Consider the following 20,564-nt stretch of genomic DNA (forward strand, 5'->3'; position numbering starts at 1 on the left):
TTTTCAAAGAGCGTTGATTTTGTCCCAATTTTAACGCACTTTGAAAAAATTTTTCAAGGTGCGTAATTTTTTCAAAGTGCGTTGCCACACGGGATATATAGCAAAGTAAAATTCACAGGTCCACAGGACTTTGCTATAACCGAGTTTTACGGTACATCCTTTTTTTTTTTAATTTGTCAGATCAGGTTATGCAGTGAATGATCTTGGATGGCTTCCGTTTTTATTCGAGAAAAAACACTAACATAACATTTTATTGTGAACTTACTTAGTCTGAATAATTTTCGCTTCTTTTGAGACAGATAGTGGCTTGGATTGTTCCTTAATATCTCTGTATAAAGGAGAAATAATAGAAATATGATATTCATTTGCAGTTCAATTTACATTAAGAATTAAATAGCACTTACCATAAGTAAAATGGTATTTGTTTTTTTTAAATCGCTAATATGAATAAAACAGATTGTATATTGTGGGAATGTCTCAAACCATAACGTAACATTATTAGCAAAATCAAATTGGGAAGTTAAAATGATCTTCACACTTCAAAATTCGGGCACTGTCATCTGCTGAAGGCTATACGAACTACAATAAACTACTACATGTACCTCCTCCCTCCAAATACCCCCCCCCCTTGTTTGCTTGTGAAAATATTTGTAACCCCCTCTCCAACCTACGAAAGCCTATTAGGATCAAACTACGGGAAAAAAAATTTAAAAGGCGTTATAACGCTTTTTCAAAAGGCGTTATAACGCGAAAAAAGGAGTAATAACGCTTTTTGAAAAGGCGTTATAACGCGGAAAAAGGCGTAATAACGCAAATAAAGGCGTAATTACGCCTTTCCAAAAGGCGTAATAAAGCGAAAAAAGGCGTTATTACGCCTTTCCAAAAGGCGTTATTACGCCTTTCTAAAAGGCATTAATACACCTTTCAAAAAGACGTTATTATGCCTTTTGAAGGACCAATATTATGTCTTTGACAGGCTCGTGCTTTTGAAGAGGGGGGGGGGGGCAGCCTCCCATAAAAGCGGCAAGCAAACAAAAAAACAAGAACCCCCCCCCCCCCCGAAAAAAATAAACTGCCTAAACTTGAGGGGAATCTTTTTCTAACTTTTCGGTAAAACTTTTTTTAAATGCAATGATTTGCCCGAGTTTAACCATACTGCAACAAAATGTTAAGGGACCAAGCAATCAATAAATGATTTTTTATATTTAAACTATAGCAAGACTATTCTCCCAAAAAATGGGGTGGGGGAGCCCCCCCCCCTCCCCCCCCACCCACTCGCATTCGTATTACCGGCCTGTTTGAAAAGGAGTTATATCCAAAAATGGAAAGGCGTTATTTTAAAATGATAAATATATGAAAGATTGAACCAAAGCCATCTTTATTTATGCAATATTTAGATTATAGTTTTAATATTATAGTTTTAATATTGTAAATTATATTATAAATTATGGTATTTTCTATATTCCTGCACATCTCGCAGACAGCTGTTTGCATTTTGCATGCATATTAAGAGAAGTCAACACTCTACTTTTGAAAATCCAGGATATAGGCAGAGCCAGCTTTGGGCTTTGCTAGCCACGTATTAAAAATTCATGTCAAATTTGAAATATTTTTCTCTCCTCTTGGGAAAAAACAGGCAAACTATTTGCATAGGTATAACGAGCAATTAGCCTTCAACCAAATTTCTGAAATCAATGCACCTTGGTAGAGGCGTTTGGCATCAGTGAAGGACTAAGTTGGTTTAACACTGAAAATATTTTACACATTTAAAAATCTTTTTTCCTGGAAATCTAATTATAATCAGCCCCCAGGGTGGGCTAAGTAAGTCATGTATTGAAAAAAAGAGGCGTAATAATGCCTTTTGGAAAGGAGTAATAACGCCTTTTGGAAAGGCTTAATAACGCCTTTTGGAAAGGCGTAATAACGCCTTTTAGAAAGGCGTAATAACGCCTTTTAGAAAGGCGTAATAACATCTTTTGGAAAGGCGTAATAACGCCTTTTAGAAAGGCGGAATAACCCCTTTTGGAAAGGCGTAATAACGCCTTTTAAAAAGGCGTAATTACGTCTTTTTTCGCGTTTTAACGCCTTTTGGAAAGGCTTAATCACGCCTTTATTTGCGTTATTACGCCTTTTTTCCGCGTTATAACGCCTTTTCAAAAGGCGATATAACGCCTTTTTTCGCGTTATAACGTTATAACGCCTTTTAAACCTTTTTTTACCGTAGTTTGATCCTAATAGGCTTTCGCACCAACCTCATTCTCATGGGGGGAAAAAATAGACGTCGTTGACGAGACGTACTGTAGCCACACATATCATATATCTATAATAAGGGAAAAGATAAAAAAAAAAAAAACACCTGAACTTCGAACTTATTAGCCATGACAACACCAATAAGTACTTTAGTACCAGGATTTATTAAACACAGTCAAAAAAAATTTGCACATTTTGATTTTGGTATGCATTGCAATGTTGTATCAAAATAAAAGAAAACCGATATACAGAATTATTTGTTTTAGTATAGGCCTAACAGTTAATCTACTTGTGTTCACAGTGTATCAAGTCTTTAAATGAAATAGGATGAATCGCCTGGTTTATATACACAAACGACGTCCGACTTTTTCAAGCGCGAATTATTTTAGGCATTACTAGGACGAGTTGGCTAACGATAATTGATCCGAATTTTCTCAAATGACGAAACCGCGGCAAATCTGAATTAAAGGTTCTAGTAAAATTATGCCATTTCAACGATTTTCTAGATCTAGACGTCAACCTAAATGGATATTCAAGCAAATTTTAGCAGATAATATTTCAAAACGCCCAGCACATCCTGCAAAAATTGTCAAAGTAAGTTAATTAGACAAAACTTCAAAAGCAAACAAGATAAATTAAAGTTAAAGGTATCAGTTTCTCTCAAGCTATAGATGTATCATCTGATGCAAAGTAATGTCTGAGATTTATGTACCTTTGAGGTACAGTAAAACATTTAATGGTTTCTTTTTGTAGCATGTATCAGGACCTTTGGCAGATGGGAGTGTTGTAAAAGAAATCAGTGATTTTGAAGTGTACATCAAAGCAGTCTTTAGTCCAGAGTCTTTGAATGAAATCAGAAGGTGATTTACATATCCACTCAAATAAGATTTTTATCTTAATTACTAATGTGTGTTAATTTCACATGCACAACCTAAACTTTGATATACCTTAGTCCCTAGGTCCTTGAACTTCACTTTTTCCTTATTTTGCTCCTTTTGAATACCATAAAAAATTTCTGTCTTCATGCAACCAAATCCCTGTGAGATCATTCAACCATACCATGTTAAGAGATCATGCATGTATATATTTGCAACATGATACAAGAGAATAAACATCATACTTAATTTATCTATTTAGGTAAGATGAATCAATTACTACATGTATATATGTATATAATGCTAAAAAAGACAACAACTTTACTAAAGGTATCAGTTCAGGAAAATATTCCTCCTAATATCATTTTTTACTTTTAGCTGAAATTGAGGAGTCAAGGTACAATATATACTCTGCAGCAGTAAAAATTTTCTAATTGCTGTTTTTTATAATTCATTTTACAAGACATGTTAAGAATAAGTTAAAGATACAATACTATAGATTCCTTATTTTTGGCAAGTACTTATCGTGAAATGGCTCTTTAATGGCAAATCGCGAGATCAGACAATAATTGGAAGGTTGATCAATAGATTTTACATGGATTTTAATACCATAAAAATAAAAGTGAGTAATTTTATTTTGCTAGTGTTATTTCCCACAAAATTACGCAATAATTAATTCCTCACATATATTTAGGAATCTACAATATATATTCTATCTCTTTTTAGTGAATATGACTCTGAGTTGGACTGGAGTAAAGCTCTGATTATTTTGAACAAGTACACAGTAGAATTCAAGTCTCATGAGGAACTAGTAAGTAATTAATTGATATATTAAATTTATTGGAATTCATTTGTAATTAAGGCAAATGCAATAGCCCTATAGTTATCACTTTTTCTATCTGTCTGCATGGTCTGTCTACATCTGTCAAAATTTTTATGTGACAAAAAGTACTTTTGAATACTTTTCAACCTACTGACATTATATTGCTACACAACCTGAAAATGGGTAGAGAAAGAACATCCGCAAGTATGTTAATGTCACTTGCTCAAGGATCAATATATTAAGATTAATTTCTTTTATCTACACTTTTCATGTTTACTGCATAGTTAATAAGAGAAGAAGACATCTTTTGATTTTGGTGTCACTTAAACAAAGGTTGAGACCAAATAGTCCAATTAAATTATGGATGTACATGTAGAGCTAGATATTAACCAATTCGGTGATACAATTTATAGTGTTTTATTGTTGGTTTGGCATGTTGTTGTTGTTTTTTTAAATTTACGTTACACAGGCAAAAGGTGCTTTGGAGAAGACACTATAGATCTTGTGAACATTCAATCAAACATCAAGATCATCATTGTTTATATCCCCATGAATCTACTCTAATAAGTATAACAACTTGAGCATATTATGGAAATAGACTGCATATTTTAATACTGTACGGTTAAAAGAAACAACCTACAGACAGTTAGGCAGAGTTTGATGCAACTTGGTCAAATGCCAAGGTTAAAAGGGCAAGACTATTGCTCCTATATGACATTGTCAGTTTTTTTTAAGTCTAGATTTGTTATATATGAATGTGCTAAAAAATATGCTAACTGTTATTTAATTATGTTCAGCAATTTTTTTCACCATGATATGCATTTACCCTCAGAAATTGTTAAGTATAGAACAGTTATATAAAACTCTTCCTTTAGCTCAAGATTTTAAATTTCATATAAAACTGCTAGTGGATACCAAAGTTGTTTTCTGTTTGCACAGACACTCAACATTATATTTTCTTATCACAAAAATTAGTGGTATATATCCTAACCCCCTATGTGCAGGGCATTATATTTTTTTTATGATAGTTAACAAAAATGTATGGCAAATACCTGTGTCTGTTTGTTACTCAATGTATCAGCATAAACAACAAATTTTAAGTAAAATTGAATCAGAAAAAGAATTCAATGGTAAATACATGTACTACTGCTATACATGCAACATGACATTTGCTGTTTTCAATTGTTAATGCCATATACTTTGTTTATTTAGAAATTTTGTGAATTCTACATCAGAGTGGAGAAATTCCAAATTTGGGATGTGCAAGAGGGCTTTGATCTGAAAGAAGATGTCAAATTCTGGTAAGCATGGATGCACATATACCTAGCAGTAAATTATCTCATTATAACTCTTATTTTGAAAAAAAAAATTAATAAATAAAAGTTTATGACTTTTAATAAATTCATATATGCTTTGATCATAATGCAGTCAAACCTTGTTATCTCGAACTTCATGGGGCCAAGAAATTACTTAGAGATATCGGAGGATTCGAGATATCCAGGGTAAAATACTTAAAGAAGTAACCGCTTGGGACTTCAAAATCGCTTCGACATATCCATGGTATTCGAGATATCAGTGTTCAAGAGACTGAAGTTCAACTGTACATACAGCAAAACGTGGTTATAGCTAACATGCTTATAATGAATACTTAGTATCATGATTACCTCGTAGTTACATGTATCTAACTTACAGCAGCTCTTTTGTAGGGAAGTCAAGGAAGCTTTACATCTTGCATGATTTTTGGGACATAACACTATTTATCATGTTTATAGTACATGTAGTGACAATCTAATGATTTGAACAATTAGTATGCAAAAAGTACAATGTTTTGCCAAGGACAGGATAGAACTCTAGACAGTAGGTTATCTAATTCAGAATGTTTAGAGTGTTTTGATCACATTACAGTGAAATACTGTACTGTAATCTATTTATTGAATAAAAGTAATATTTTTTTACAGTGTAAAAAAATATCAAAGTGATGTTTTTCCACAGTGTGAAAAAATATATGAAGCATGGCAAAACATGAGATTTTCCTTCCTTGCATGAAGAATGTTATGAAAACTACTCCCTATAACCTGTTATATAAGATAGTGAGAATAAATAAACCATCCTGACAGAAACTAGAACTGCCAAAGTTTCTCCAAAACGTTAAAATCCATGTTTGCAATTTTCAATCTCACAATTGCTTAGCTATGACATCTCAACAGCTTAGCTACAGTGTAAAACATCACAGATGAGAAATTGAGAAACGGCACATTTTTTATTTTGTGTGCAATAAATATACACTTTTTTCAATGGGTGGCATTGTAGCTGTCTGGTCATCCATCCAAATATTTTCAGACCAGTGAGCAACAGATGTGCAGCTTCAAACAACACAGACACTAGACTTAGCAAGATATTGTCAGCTTAGTATCTTGAGAACCATTTGCCTTACAGACATCAAATATGATGCACTGGTACCTTCTAAGAAGGAAATGATCCCTAATTATATTGAGGTCTGATAGAGATCAAACTTAGTATTAAGTTTGCCCCTGACAATTATGTGACCAATTGTTTTCACTATCATTAGACAATCTTTATTCAAAGTAGTTCCACCATTTTTAATATTGCAACATGGAAAGGGGGGGGGGGATATATATGTTTCTCAAACATTTTTTGAGCCATTTAATATCCAGCTGAAAAAAGGTCAAGTTCACATGGCCAATACCATATGCTCTAAGCTTTCAGTTAAAAAGAAATATTGATGTCATGAGTGTACATTTATTTAAAGCTGTATTACCTGTAAAGGTGCTCTTGTTAGGATAACATTGATTAAATGATTTGTCATGTAAGTCTATTCTCATGTGATCTTACACTACACATTTGAACAACTGACATACTTTATTGCAGCATGGACAACACTGCTGTCCAGGAAAGGGCAAAGGTCAAATGGGATGAAATGAGGTAATGAGGCAGTTCTCAGTTGATTGTTTCGCCTGTCAAAGTTAAGAAATTGTAAGAATGTTACACAAAAATGAAAATATGAATGAAGAAAAGTATAAGGACATGCATCCTTAAGAAAAAAAAATAGAAACAATATGTGTAGGTACATGCTCATTGTGTAATGTTTATGCATCTACTATTTAGGTGTATTGGTGGTTATTATACCCCGCGCAGTGAGTTCTGGAGGGTATAATCCATCCGTCAGTCCTTCAGTCAGCCAGTCCTGATCTTGTTACATCTCTCTGAAACTCACCAGAATTTCTTGAAAATTTTTAATATATAAGGACATCATGTGTAGATGTGCATATTTACAGGAAATTCTGATTCAATTTTTTTTTTCTGGGAGATATGCCCCTTTTGAACATGGAAATTTGGTCAAAATATACTACTGGAACAGTTTGTCAGCACAGCTATATCCTCTTAACCACTGAATAGAATTTTGAGAAACTTTGTAGTTAATAAAAACTTATCATACTGTGTAGAAGTGCATATTTGCAGGAAATTCTGATTCATGTTTTTTTCTTGGAGATACGCCCATTTTAAACCTTGAAGTTTGGCCAAACTTAAATATGCTACTACAACAATTTATCTGTGCAACTCCTCTGAAACTGCTGAACAGAATTTCATGAAACTTTGTAATTAATAAGGACATACTGTGTAGATATGTATATTCACAGGAAATTCTTATTCAATTATTTTAATTATTTTTTTGTGAGTAATGCCCATTTTGAATTTAGAAGTTAGGCAAAAACATGCTTTTTTATGCAACTTGTGTGAAAAAGTCAAGCACTTGATTTTATTATAATAAATGATGAAGAGAAGCTTTTCGGAAATGTTTTACTCAGTGTACCCTTGGAGGTTACAAACACATCTAATTCTGATGGGATAAACATCTGTAAAAGGAAAGGGGTGTGTGTTAATTATTTGTTGTATTTAACATGTTTAATGAGTAGCATTCCATTCATTATATGTAACATTGTCAAGAGATGTTTGAGCATGGGGTATGTGAGCTTGCTCACTTTTTCTTTTATTAGTACATACATGTATATTCATAATGCAAGTACTTGTTGCAATGCAGAATATTAATTTAAATTACTTTGCACTACCATTATAATTTAAAACTTTAGCATTGCTGAAAGCATTATATTTTTTAAGATTTAATAGTTTAACTTTATGTTGGTGAGTTTTATCTTGTAGATATCTTTGTCTATTATAGGAGCTGTCATTCTGAGAGTTTTTCTCTGACCCAGTTCCTAGAAGCCATGATACAAAATACTTCAACAATGAGTCAGAGTCAAAAAGGAAGTGATTCTCTGAATACGTTTCCAATTCCAGAGGAATCCCAGAGCTTTCCAGTCAATATTAGTATGCCATTTCTGTTTTAAAATCTGCTTGAAAACAAAAATACTGATAGGCCAAGTGTAAAAATAGATAAGTTAACTAAGTTGAGGTACTTAAAATGTAAGTAAGCTGACAGAAACTTTTATTTGCTCAACCCAAGCAGGGTTTAATTGATCCTTTTGGTACAGGTGTCATCAGGGTCCTGTGCCTTTCAATTCTGAATTTTAAATTAAATGTTGAGAAAAATGGGAAAATATTCATTTGATAACCTAAACATGTTTATTTTGAACTGCTGCATTTTCAACTTCTTCTCAAGAACCACTGGGCCAATTTTAACCAAACTTGGTACAAAGCATCCTTGGATGAAGGGGAGTGTAAATTGTGAAAATGAAGGGCCAAGTCCCCATCAAAGGGGAGATAATCAAGATAATACAAAAATTGGATGGGGTCATTAAAAAATCTTCTTCTCAAGAACCACTGGGCCAGAAAGGCTGAAACTTATGTGGAAGCATCCTGGGGTAGTGTAGATTCTAAATTGTTCAAATCATGACCCCCGGGGGTAGGGCGGGGCCACAATAGGGAATCCAAGTTTTACATTGAAATATATAGTAAAAATCTTTAAAAACTTCTTCTCAAGAACCACTGGGCCCGAGAAGCTGAAACTTATGTGGAAGCATTCTGGGGTAGTGTAGATTCTGAATTGTTCAAATCATGACCCTCAGGGGTAGGGCGGGGCCACAATAGGGAATCCAAGTTTTACATTGAAATATATAGTAAAAATCTTTAAAAATCTTCTTCTCAAGAACCACTGGGCCAGAGAAGCTGAAACTTATGTGGAAGCATTCTGGGGTAGTGTAGATTCTTACTGTTCCAATCATGACCCCTGGGTGTAGGGCCACAATAAGTACTACGGGGGGGGGGGGGGGGGGGGGGGAGAAATCAGGTGAAAAACAGCAAGGCCAAAGTTACTCAGGTGAGCGCTGTGGCCCATGTGCCTCTTGTTTTCACTTGCGAAGATTTATCGTTGCAAACCAATTTTTCACCTAGGTATTCATGTAGAACATTGCCTCGGTCGCCAAAATTAGAAGTCGTGGATGGATTCTAAACAGGAGATTCGCGAATAAAAGATGTAGCGAATGATAATTGGTTTACAGTATATTCATATCTTGATGAAATATTATAATCTGATATAAAAAAGCACTGATGAATTCAATCTGTTTATGATCTGAGAATTTTTACTTTAACGCGGTGGGGGGGGGGGATTTTCAATTAGGATGATTTTTTTGAGGATCCAGTTGTCTGTTTTAACTTTAAAGCAATGTATAGTGGATTGTGTAATAGAATGATATGTGAATTATTACAGATGTCGCTGAAGTAAGTCCAGAGGATAACCTAAAATCCACCTTTAGTCCATGTGAATTTATTATCAGCAACTCCCAGCAAAAAGAACTAGAGAATATAAAAGGTTTGCTGTTCTAAATAGGCTAACTAATGTTCAACTAGAAACTAAATCAACTTATTAATAAGAAATCTTAAATGAATTCTGTCTCATTAAGAAATGAAATTTATGAATATAAGAGACACATGTTCTTGATCATCCTGCAGAGAAGGAGCCATAAACTTTGCAGTCTGATAACAATATAGATTCATGGAGTGCAGTGTGACCAATGCACTATGTATTGATCAGTAAAATAAAATTGTAAAAGTTTAGGTGTTGTTATTGTAAAAAATTTATCAACCAAAAGTAATCATTTTGAAGTACTTGTATATTAGATATGACCCCGACTTGAGTGCTTGTGTTGTCGTGAGATCAGAAACCTAGGGATTGTTTTGTCTGTGGGTATGTCTTTCTTGGAGGAGTTGTACTTTCACAAAAATAGGTTACTTACAGATGACCTGTTTCCTGTACCACACTTCATTAAATAAAAAAAATATTTTCTTTGTAGAATGGGAAGAAAATTACATCCCCGCCCAGTCTGAGAATGAATCCCCACCAATGGACATACCCAGTTATCAGCCCTCACACTCTGTAGACAGTCCTGATGATATACAGCCAGGTCTGGTCGTGTTCTGCATTACTGTACTAAAACCAGCTTTAATAAATGTGCAAGAAATATCTGCAAGTTTTATGACTTTGTTTTACTTGTGAATATTTCTTGCAGAGAACTGTTTATTTTATTGTGATGTTCTGTCGAATTATTGAAAATTAGTCATCGTGAATGGATTTCCAACTGATAAATCATGGGGATGGGGGTGGGAAGTTGTACAGTAAAAAAAGACTCTTTGTTATGTGATACGTTTAAAAGGATAATGTACAAGGGTCCTTAGAAAAGCTCGCAGAGAAATGAATTACGAAAAAAGTGTTGTGTACTTTGAAGAATGACCTATGTTTGATTGAATTCTTATCGTTTGTTTATTAGTATGTAAAAAATCATGTCCATTTGTGAAAAATATTGAAAATGTATAATGATTTTTACTGTGCAGTCATAGGATTCACAGAGCATTCACTTGATGTTTTTTGACACAGAGCGATGTGATAATTTGATTCTTACCCTGTTCAGATTTTTCACAATTCTTAACTTCTAAATATCTTTCAGTTCTCTAGACTCTTCATGTCTTTTTACTACTTAAAAATTGAATAACTATAGCAAGACATGGTACTTTTTTTCCTAAAATGTCTTTTGTAGCGTATCAGATATTAGTGAGATCTTAAAATCAGTGTCTACCCAGTTAAGCGATCAGATATGGGCACATTGCAAAATCCATAGGCGCTAAATGGGGTTTTTTCGTCTCTTTCGGACATTTTCTTGTCTGCAGACTTAATTTTTAGTATCTCTGTGCTCCAAGACGTTCAATGACATTGCAGTTCTTGACTTTGTTTTTATGCATTGATCATCTATAATTAGCAATAAAACAGTCATAACCCCTCCAAATTAATTCAAAATTTTGCCAAATGGCATTTTATGAATATTGTGGCGATAGGTAAAATATCATAAATCTTTATGTGCTACAATGCTGCAATTTTTAATTTCAAAAAAAATGTCTATCTAATGTAAATGAGCGAAAAATTGACATGCTCCAAGGTGCCTGTTTTATTTAAATATTTATAGCTGTGTGTTTCTTAAAGATCATCAAAAACACTAAATCTTTGCATATGTATTGGACAATACGTAGAGTTTTTATCTGCAGAGTTTTTCTGATTTCATGCAAATAGGGCACTCATAATAGAACTTGTCGGTGAACTTTTCGAACAACCCTGAGGCTCGTATATGTACATTATATTTGAAGATAAATTAACAACAATAAAACTAATTTTAGTAAATACGAGCTTAAAGCACTATGCAATTTCAATATCTTAAATCCACTCACATATATCATAAAATATGTACATGTACCATCACATCTAGTTTTATGTTTGTAATTTGCAGGCCAACCAAACCAGGATCGAGAACGGATTACAATAACCACAGATAAAAAGAAGTCTAAAGAAAACAGAATGGCTGACAAGGTAGGAACAGCTTGGATATTAGCATTGAAGGGTTTTAGCTTACCTAATGTATGAACTTAAGTGTGCTTTTCATATACCTGTTGTCCTAGCTGTGTCTGTCTATTTATTGATCCATAATTTTTAAACATGATCTATAGTACTTCTTCTTAAGAACCACAGGGCCAATTCAACCAAATATGGCACAGAGAATCTTTAATAAAGGGGATTCAAAATTGTTCAAAAGAAGAGCATTGCCCCTTACCAAGTGGACATATTCTGAAAAAGGCATGAATAGTGTGGATCATTTAAAAATTCTTTCCTCAAGAACCACTGGGATAGAAAAAACGAAACTTGGCTGAAAGCTTCCCGATATGATATAGATTCTTTGTTGTTCAAGGGGTAAGATAGGGCTGCAATAAGAGAGCAAAATTTAACGTGGGACTATATAGGGAAAATATCTCTTTCTCAAGAGCCACTAGACCAGAAAAGATGAAACTTATGTGAAAGCTTTATATTCTTAGATGTGTTCAATGCTGCACTTGAAGGTGATCTTTCTTAAATTGGTTAATGATAATCGGGAGCACACTTTTTATGAATTTTTTGTTCAGAGGGCAGGTAATTAAGTATTGATCACAACAGTCATGATTTATCACTTAGTGAGTACATCTACATGTATTTTGCAATCTAACCAATGGTCTTAAATGCATGCTTTCCTGTTTATTTGTCCTGATTTCTAACAGTATATAGGCTTTTCTTAGTTATTGTAGAGCATATTTTGAACATGTAAAAATAAAAAAGGGGTAACTGGATGCATATAACTGATATTTGACAACTTCATTTTGTAGGAGACAGTAAAACCAAAGGAGAAGAAACAAGCATTTAAACATGATGTAGAAAATGATCAGTCCATTCAAACAAACAACAGCATGATAAATCCAAATTCAAAAGATAACACAAACCTTAATGGTTCTAAAAATAAAAACAATACAGAGGTCTGCACCAGTCCAAGTGATGCCATTGCTGGAGCTACACAAGAATTTATCCCACAGCTTGGTTATGAAGACATGATTGGTACAGCTCCGTTTTCACCTCACCTGTCTCCTAATAGTACTGGAGGACAGAAAAGCCCTGATAATAATTCAGGCAACAGTGTATTATTTCAAGAAACCTCTCCTATTCTTATCTCTAGCTCCGGTGAGACTAATAAAAGCTCGTCAGAAACCCCTAGCAATAGTGGAAAAGGAAGTGAGGAAAATCCAAAGAATTCCTCTGAGGAGCCTCAGTTTCATCTAGAACCGCCTATTGTAAGTCCTGAGACTCTGGCAGAAAAAAGTCGGGAAAGCCCACGATTGCAATGCATGACTCGATCTGCTAAGAAAACATTTCAGGACCATTTTGAAATGATGATAGAAAGTGAAAGGTTGAAGGATCTAGCAGGTGAAAAACAACCGAGAAGCAGGAAAAGATTACTGGACGAATCTAGTGAGGATGAAACAATGGATAAGAGGAAGAAAATAAGTGATGGTGACCCTACAGTGACGGAGGAGAAAAATAGTGAAAAATCAAATATTGGGAATAATGGGGGCAGGAAAAGTTTTGTATTTAATGTAGTGGATAAGTTACTCAATCTTGTGGGCAGAAGCCCTGATTCAAGTGGTGAAAAAAGTACAAATGTGAATGACGGAAATTCTGTCGATTTAGATGAGAACATTCTAAACTTAACAAATTCATTTTCTGGTGAGCCGTGTGAAGCGTCTCAGTCTTTATTGCAGTCAAGTAAAAAAGTTAACACAGAAGGACTTCCGGAGGGAAAAAAACAAAGTGACTCACCAAAGAAATCCAAAAACTCACCCAGAGTATTAAGTGAGAGAAATATTACTGTGTGTAAAACCATTCAGGATGAAGGCGAGGGTAAGGAGACAGAGGGGGTGATCTTGATCAGTGACAGAAGCACGGAAGGTGACAGTCAGGAAGGTGAGATTTAAATACATTACCGAACCATTGGCTGTGTTCTATTTTACATTATGAAGTAAAGCTATTATATGTAATGATATATAATTATTTTGAGGTAGCATGAGTGTCATGTACTCTGAGGTACAATATAAACATGATAAACTTTTCAATGTTTATCAATTATTTTGATTTGTATGTATGATCCAAAGATGTAAAGGGTCTGCTAAATAAATTTACTCTATACAGGGATATGTTGGCCCTTTCACACTTGCAAACAATTTTGCCCCATTTTAAATTCGCCCAGTTACAGTTCTGTTTAAGAAAATATACTGTATTTTTTGAATTCACCCCATTTTAAATTTGCCCATCTGTGGATAGGGTAAGCGGGGCAAAAATAAAACGGGGGTGAAAATTTTTCGGTATACAGTATGTCTAAAGATCAATTTACATGTATGACAAGGCCTGTATAGGTCTAATAAAAATACAAATGTATTATTGATAACTACAGTTCCACATGTATCATAGCCAAGGTTTAAATGAACAACATTCTGAATATACCCGGTACATTTTTTTGTTTTAAATCTGTATATGGTATTGGTATTTTGTAGCTGGCCAGGAGACTTTACCTGAAAATTCTGACAGGGAGGCAAAAGAACAAGCAAAAATGATAGAACAGGATCAAGGTCAGGCAATCATTAAAGTTAACATAACATTGCTAAAATTGGTAACAATTGGTCTTGGTCAAAGTATCTGCTCCATATACATTGTATAAATTTTCTTTTATTAGAAATCTCATCATCTCTTGGATCGGAGATTCCAGTGGTGGTATGTATAATAATTAGAGGTTTATCACTGAGGTAGTTACAGTCTAAGTATTCTCATGTACTAATTTTATATAACTGACACCAAATCTAAATTGATTTCTAGCTCTACTGGTCAGACACTAGAAGAGCTTATGCATTAGTAAGTTGTCCATCCGTCTCTCTGTAAACAGTTTTTCAAAATGCTACTCCTCCTACAGTTTTGATCCGATTTCAATATTATTTCATGCACAAGTAGGATATTCATGTACTTTGCTAGATTATTCTAGTATTGCTTTTTCATTTTGGAAAACAGTGTTGCCATGGTAATTAAAAAGTCTGAAATTCTTTCAAAATGCTGCTCTTTCCGACATTTTGGTCTGATTGCAATTAGACGTGGTACACAGTAGACTAAACTCATATACATCATCCATTGCCGACATTTTGGTCTGATTGCAATTAGACGTGGTACACAGTAGACTAAACTCATATACATCATCCATTGCATGTTGATTTTTGATTTCAACAAATGGTATTGCCATGGTTACTAAAAATAGAAATCAGTTTGAAAATCTTTCAAAAATGCTACTTTTCCTACAGTTTTGGTCCAGTTTCAATAAGATCTGGTGCACAAGTAGACTATATTCAGATACATCATTCCATACATTGGTTTTTGATTTCGACAAAGAATGTTGCCATTGAGACGAAAAATAGAAATACATGTATCTGTGTAATCCCTCTTCCTACTGTTTAATTCCAATCTCAATAAGACTGTACACAAGTAGACTATACTCAGATAAATAATTCTATTTATTTGGTTTTTAGGTCACCTGAGTCACTCAGGTGACCTATTACAATCTGTTTTCATCCATCATTGTGCCACGTTTGTTGTGTGTTAACATTTCAACATTTTCAACTTCTTCTCTGGAACACTGAAGCTGGAACACAGAAGCAATTTCAACCAATTTTGGCATATAGCATTTATGGGTGAAGGGCAACAAAAATTGTTAATTTTATGCCCCCTGGCATTTAGAAGACAAACTAATTGCATGGTTACAATGAGCATGGGTGTCTCTTCATGGACAGGGATTTTGGAGTTAAGGTCGGGCTGTATTGGTCATAGAGTGAAAATGCATAAATTTGTTATAATTTTTTTTCCCCTCTACTCCTGGATATTTAGCAGACAAACTAAGTGCATGGTTATGATGAGCAAGGGTGTCTCTTCTAAGATTGTGAAATTTGTGGCCCCTTGGACAGGGATTTTGAGTAAGGCTGGGTCTGTATTGGTCATAGAGTGAAAATGCATTAATTCTGTGGAGATCATTTCTGCTCCTAAGTATTTATCAGACAAACTAAGTGCATGATTACAATGAGCAAGGGTGCCTCTTCCAAAATTGTGAAATTCATGGCCCTAGGGACAAGGGTTCATGAGTTAGGTAGGGCTATGGTGGTCATATCATGAAAATGCATGCTTTATATTGACATTAAATATTTATTCAAAGACCAAGAGAGGCCAACATGGTGTGGGGATCCTGCTGGGTGTACTCTGTGAATATTATGTTCTATGCTGAAGCACTTTTGTTTTGTTATGTTTGGTGATAGTGCTAGAGTGTAGATAGCACTGGCATTTACAGACAAGTTGCTCAGTTGTTAATGATTTATGAAACTATTTTTGTATATCCCTGATCATCCATTTTCTTGTTATTGAATTTCAGTGCATGTTGTGTTCTTGTATATTTATTTACCATTCCATAGATCTTAACAGGGTTGTATTATACTCACGTGACCTTGAAGGTCCTTAGGTTCTTGTTGATTTCAACAGATGATGTTACCATGTTTTACTATAAATAGGAATTTCTATGAAATTCTTTCAAAATATTACTCCTCCTACAGTTTTGGTTGGATTTCAATTAGACTTGGTACACAGGTAGACTTAGCTGCAATAATGTAGCCCTCTCCCAATTTTTTTTTTTTTTTTTTTTTTTTTTTTTTTTTTTTTTTTTTTTTTGGGGGGGGGGGGAGAGGGCTACAACTCCTTAGGATCTCCGTAATGGTGCAAGTGCGGGAGTGATTCACTACCGCACAGATTTCGGCTCAAATTATCAGAAAGTGGGTATTTTATTAACATATCTTACCTGAACTCATAAAATGTAGTTATGCAAGACATGAACTGATGCAAAAATATACTGAACAATCCGTATATCGGTTATTTTTCGTGTATGTCAACATTACAACTTGAATTTATGTTTACTGACCTTGATCGATTTTATTTTGGGACAACCAATGAGAATTCGGGATATAGTGGAGCGGATCGTTTAGGATTTCCCTTAATTTAATCATAAATAACACTGTTTATGAAAAAATATCCCATGGAATGCTCTTATTTATCGATGTTTAGTGATATCATACAACACAAACATATATCAACACCGACATTTACTTTATCAAGTGATTATAAATTTCAAGCGCAAGTCTCAGTACATCACGCGAGAACTGTCATGGCTGCTGAGGAAAACGACTTGTAAACACACAGATTTATTTTATTCGGTTTTCGTGTATAAAGGGCTATGATGTTGATAGTGAATAAAAATTCCATCTTATTGGAAGTAAGTTGAATACAAAAACAATTTATTTTGCCTGCAGTCGCCCGTATCTAAAAAATATATTTGCACCATTACGGAGATGCAGTGGAATTGTAGCCCTCTCCTGAAAATATCAGATTAAAAAAAATTGGAGAGGGCTACATTATTGCAGCTAAGGTAGACTGTACTAAGATACATCTTTCTTTATTATAATACACACCAGTAGAGCTACAGTCTCATCAGAGACTTCTGGTTATATTTGAGTTACCAGTACATGTTTATCCCTTATTCAATGATTGTTCTTCAGATTTTAAGATTTCTTTCGAAAGATTTTTTTCTACAAGATGGATTTTTTTTTTCAAAATAAACATGCATAATTTTTTTTTAATTTTTCAGATAGTTCTACCAAGGCAAGCTGAACCACAGGATGAAATTGGACAGAAATTATATCATCTTAAATTACCACCTGACTTAAAGACTAGAGTAATAAATTACTGGAAAAAGTGATTCATAACAGTATTGATATTGTTTATTGTGATTGATTGTTAATAAGATTTTTCAGGCTATGTTCACTTCTTAATCTATATGTACTTATATAAGTATGCCTTTACTTAAAATTACTAATGTTTTCCCTGTCATAGTAATATGTTGCTCACTTGCTTAGATGCATGTAAAGCATCAGCTAACTTTATTGATCAAAGTATGCCAGTTGTCTGTGAACAAAACTGAAAAACTATGTAAACTCATCTCACTAAATAGACTTTTAAATAACTTCCTGACCATTTTTTAAGTTTTTACTTGGTCTGAAATTGAATATCAGGGTATTTTAAGTAGGGAATTTTTTTTGTGTGTGTCTAAAGAAATGAAATAACAAATGTGTCATTGCAGAATTTATTCATGGTGTTTTGCACAGTTATTATCTAGTGCTGGTTAACAAAAAAGGAAAAAAAACTAAGTAAAAACCATAATTTATCTTTAAGGAAAAGCATAATTTTGTAAATTAGGTTCATTATTTCACATCATCTGGCAGCTTCTAGTGTTGGAGAATTTCACCAAGCACAGGTCCATGTGATTAAAAGAAAAAATTACCAGCTACATGTATTTGCACTTAGGAATGTGGAGCCTTCTTGGTTTTTCTGAATATACAAAGTAAAGTCCCTTTTGGCTATGAAGGGAGTGTTTGGTCAAATGAAGCTCCCTAAGGGAAGTAAATTAAAGTAGGTGGAGTTGATTCAAATTTGTTAAAGTGTTTATCTTGATCCTTTTTTGATGACTAGAAATTACAAAACTTTTTTATTGTTATTATTTTCTAACTAAAAGCAGATTTTTAAAAAAGTCCTTAAACCAAGTACTGTATACTAATGCAGTAGAGATCCAGAATTTATATCATGCCCCTATCTTAACATGCATGACTCGATTCCAAAATCGAGATTTCTCTGTTACAGCAGGATGAGTCAAGTGAGCTCTGTGGCCCACATGTTCTCTGTTTTTTTTTTATTAATGTTTTCTTCAGTTTTGTGCATTTATTCTAAATGTTCTTTTTTATGAAAATAGTGTTTATATTTGTTTAAAATATGTTCATTTTGGAGTATTATACATGTAATTGTGTACATGTATAGAGAGTTTGCATTGTTGTAAAATAAATGACCCATATTACAAACACATAGTTTCTGACCTTTTATAAATTTGAAAGGTCTATAAAGTACATATATATCGTTAAATAACCAGATATATTTTGAAGTGATCATCCATTTACAATGTCATATCATTCCAAGAACAAATTTTCTCAAAGTTCTTTGTACATCATTAAAGACAAATGCACGGATACAAACTTTTTTTTTTTCAAAAATCATGAAAATAACAAAAGTCATGTCTATATAAGTATAATGAATAAGTTAACGGCATAGTTTTCTTAATTTTTCATTCAAAGTTTCTCAATAATATACTATAAAATGATAAAAAGTAGTATAGATTTATAAGGATAATTATAGAAAAGTAATGTTGAACATCATAGAAAGTTTACAATTTCTTAATATTTTAGACATTTGATATCTGCATCATTTACAACTAAAATAGGTCCAAAAATATATATCAATCCAGGCATCCATTTATTTTGTTTGTCTGTCCTTAACTTTTGACATTTTCCTCTTACCCCTTAAAACTTTTTAAAATTATGAGACTGGGTAATCAAATGGTACTGCAAATTCGACTGGGTCAGTTCTGTAACTGTCGTACAACAACGAGTGCAAATAAGAGAAAGTTGATCCAGCCTACAGTGTGACAACGGAGGTCCAGCATCTCATCGACATTTCCAACTATCACCAGTGGTCAAATGTTTCGATTACAGTATCTTTTTTTTGGTCCACTCAGTAAAACATTGGAAATGTTAATTTTTATTTTAGTATAGATTTATATAGAAAAACAATACATGTATAACAATATACATTTATTGACTGGGTTCGAGGGCAACATGCGTTTTGTCGGACCCAATAACCAAACGAAGGCAAACAGTTTGGTTAGAGGGGTCGAAAAACTCATTTTGCCCAAGAACCCAAGTCAATAAATGTTTCGTTTTACCTTTTATTTTTTGACAAACATTTATTATGTGCTGGCTTTTATGATGTAAATTTCAATGTTAATTCTTTCACTGTCGAACACCAATAAATGCAAATAAGATTTAGCAGATTCCGCCCACAGTGTGACGTAAGCAGTCCAATATCTCATTGACAGGTTCAATATCTCACTCCCCAGTTAAACCTCAATTTTTTTTATGACTGCTCAGTGAAATATTGGAAATATAAAATATAATAATAGACTTTTTTGTTTACCCCACTTTCGCAAAAGCGAGGTGACATTAAATCTCATTTGTTACTCTGTCCATCTGTCAGTCTGTCCTTCTGTCAGACTGAGTCTGTCTGTCACCAAAACTTTAACCTTGGTCATAACTTTTGAATGAGAAGAGATTGGGCTTTCATATTTCACATGTATACTACCTGTGACAAGACTTTTCTAAATATACTATGAATTTTGACCCCGTGACCTTGACATTTGACCTATTTTTCAAAAATTTTAACTTTACATTAAATTGGTAATAACTTTTGAATGAGAAGAGATGAGGCTTTCATATTATATATTTATATTACTTGTGACAAGACCTTTCCATATATACTAGGATTTTTTATTCTGTGACCTTGACCTTGAAGTTTTACCTACCGGTACTTTTCAAAAATTTACTTGTACCTTTTGAGTGAGAAGAGATAGGGCTTTCATATTTGACCATTATTTGTGACAAGACCTTTCCAAACATACTATGGTTTTTGACCCCGTGACCTTGACCCCGAAGTTTGACCTACTTTTTGAAATTTATATCTTTACTTATAACTTTTGATTGAGAATAGATAGGGCTTTCATATACGACATGTGCATTACCAGTGAGAAGGTGTTTCTGAGCATGCTATGATTTTTGACCCC

At 33.7% G+C, this 20,564-nt stretch overlaps 1 protein-coding gene across 1 annotated transcript; it reads left to right on the top strand.

Annotated features, from left to right (window-relative positions):
* The first annotated feature begins 2,658 nt into the window (after positions 1 to 2,658).
* On the top strand, positions 2,659 to 17,709 carry LOC133204816 (uncharacterized). Its single transcript, XM_061340561.1, has 13 exons — positions 2,659 to 2,844; positions 3,004 to 3,110; positions 3,852 to 3,936; positions 5,161 to 5,249; positions 6,838 to 6,891; positions 8,147 to 8,295; positions 9,635 to 9,736; positions 10,218 to 10,328; positions 11,700 to 11,779; positions 12,604 to 13,732; positions 14,320 to 14,394; positions 14,499 to 14,536; positions 17,490 to 17,709. Exons 1-13 carry the CDS (start codon positions 2,734 to 2,736, stop codon positions 17,598 to 17,600), a joined length of 2,241 nt encoding a protein of 746 aa, XP_061196545.1. The 5' UTR covers positions 2,659 to 2,733; the 3' UTR covers positions 17,601 to 17,709.
* Positions 17,710 to 20,564: the final 2,855 nt, after the last annotated feature.

Source organism: Saccostrea echinata, unplaced genomic scaffold (assembly GCF_033153115.1).
Source record: "Saccostrea echinata isolate AGI-Se365-2 ecotype Australia unplaced genomic scaffold, CSIRO_AGI_Sech_v1 ptg000054l, whole genome shotgun sequence".
In the NCBI taxonomy this organism is placed as follows: Eukaryota; Metazoa; Mollusca; class Bivalvia; order Ostreida; family Ostreidae; genus Saccostrea; species Saccostrea echinata.

Coding starts and splice junctions, on each gene's coding strand:
- LOC133204816 (XM_061340561.1), top strand. CDS start 2,734: ATGCCATTTCAACGATTTTCTAGATCTAGACGTCAACCTAAATGGATA. Junction 2,845..3,003: donor ATCCTGCAAAAATTGTCAAA/GTAAGTTAATTA, acceptor TTCTTTTTGTAG/CATGTATCAGGACCTTTGGC. Junction 6,892..8,146: donor GTCAAATGGGATGAAATGAG/GTAATGAGGCAG, acceptor TGTCTATTATAG/GAGCTGTCATTCTGAGAGTT.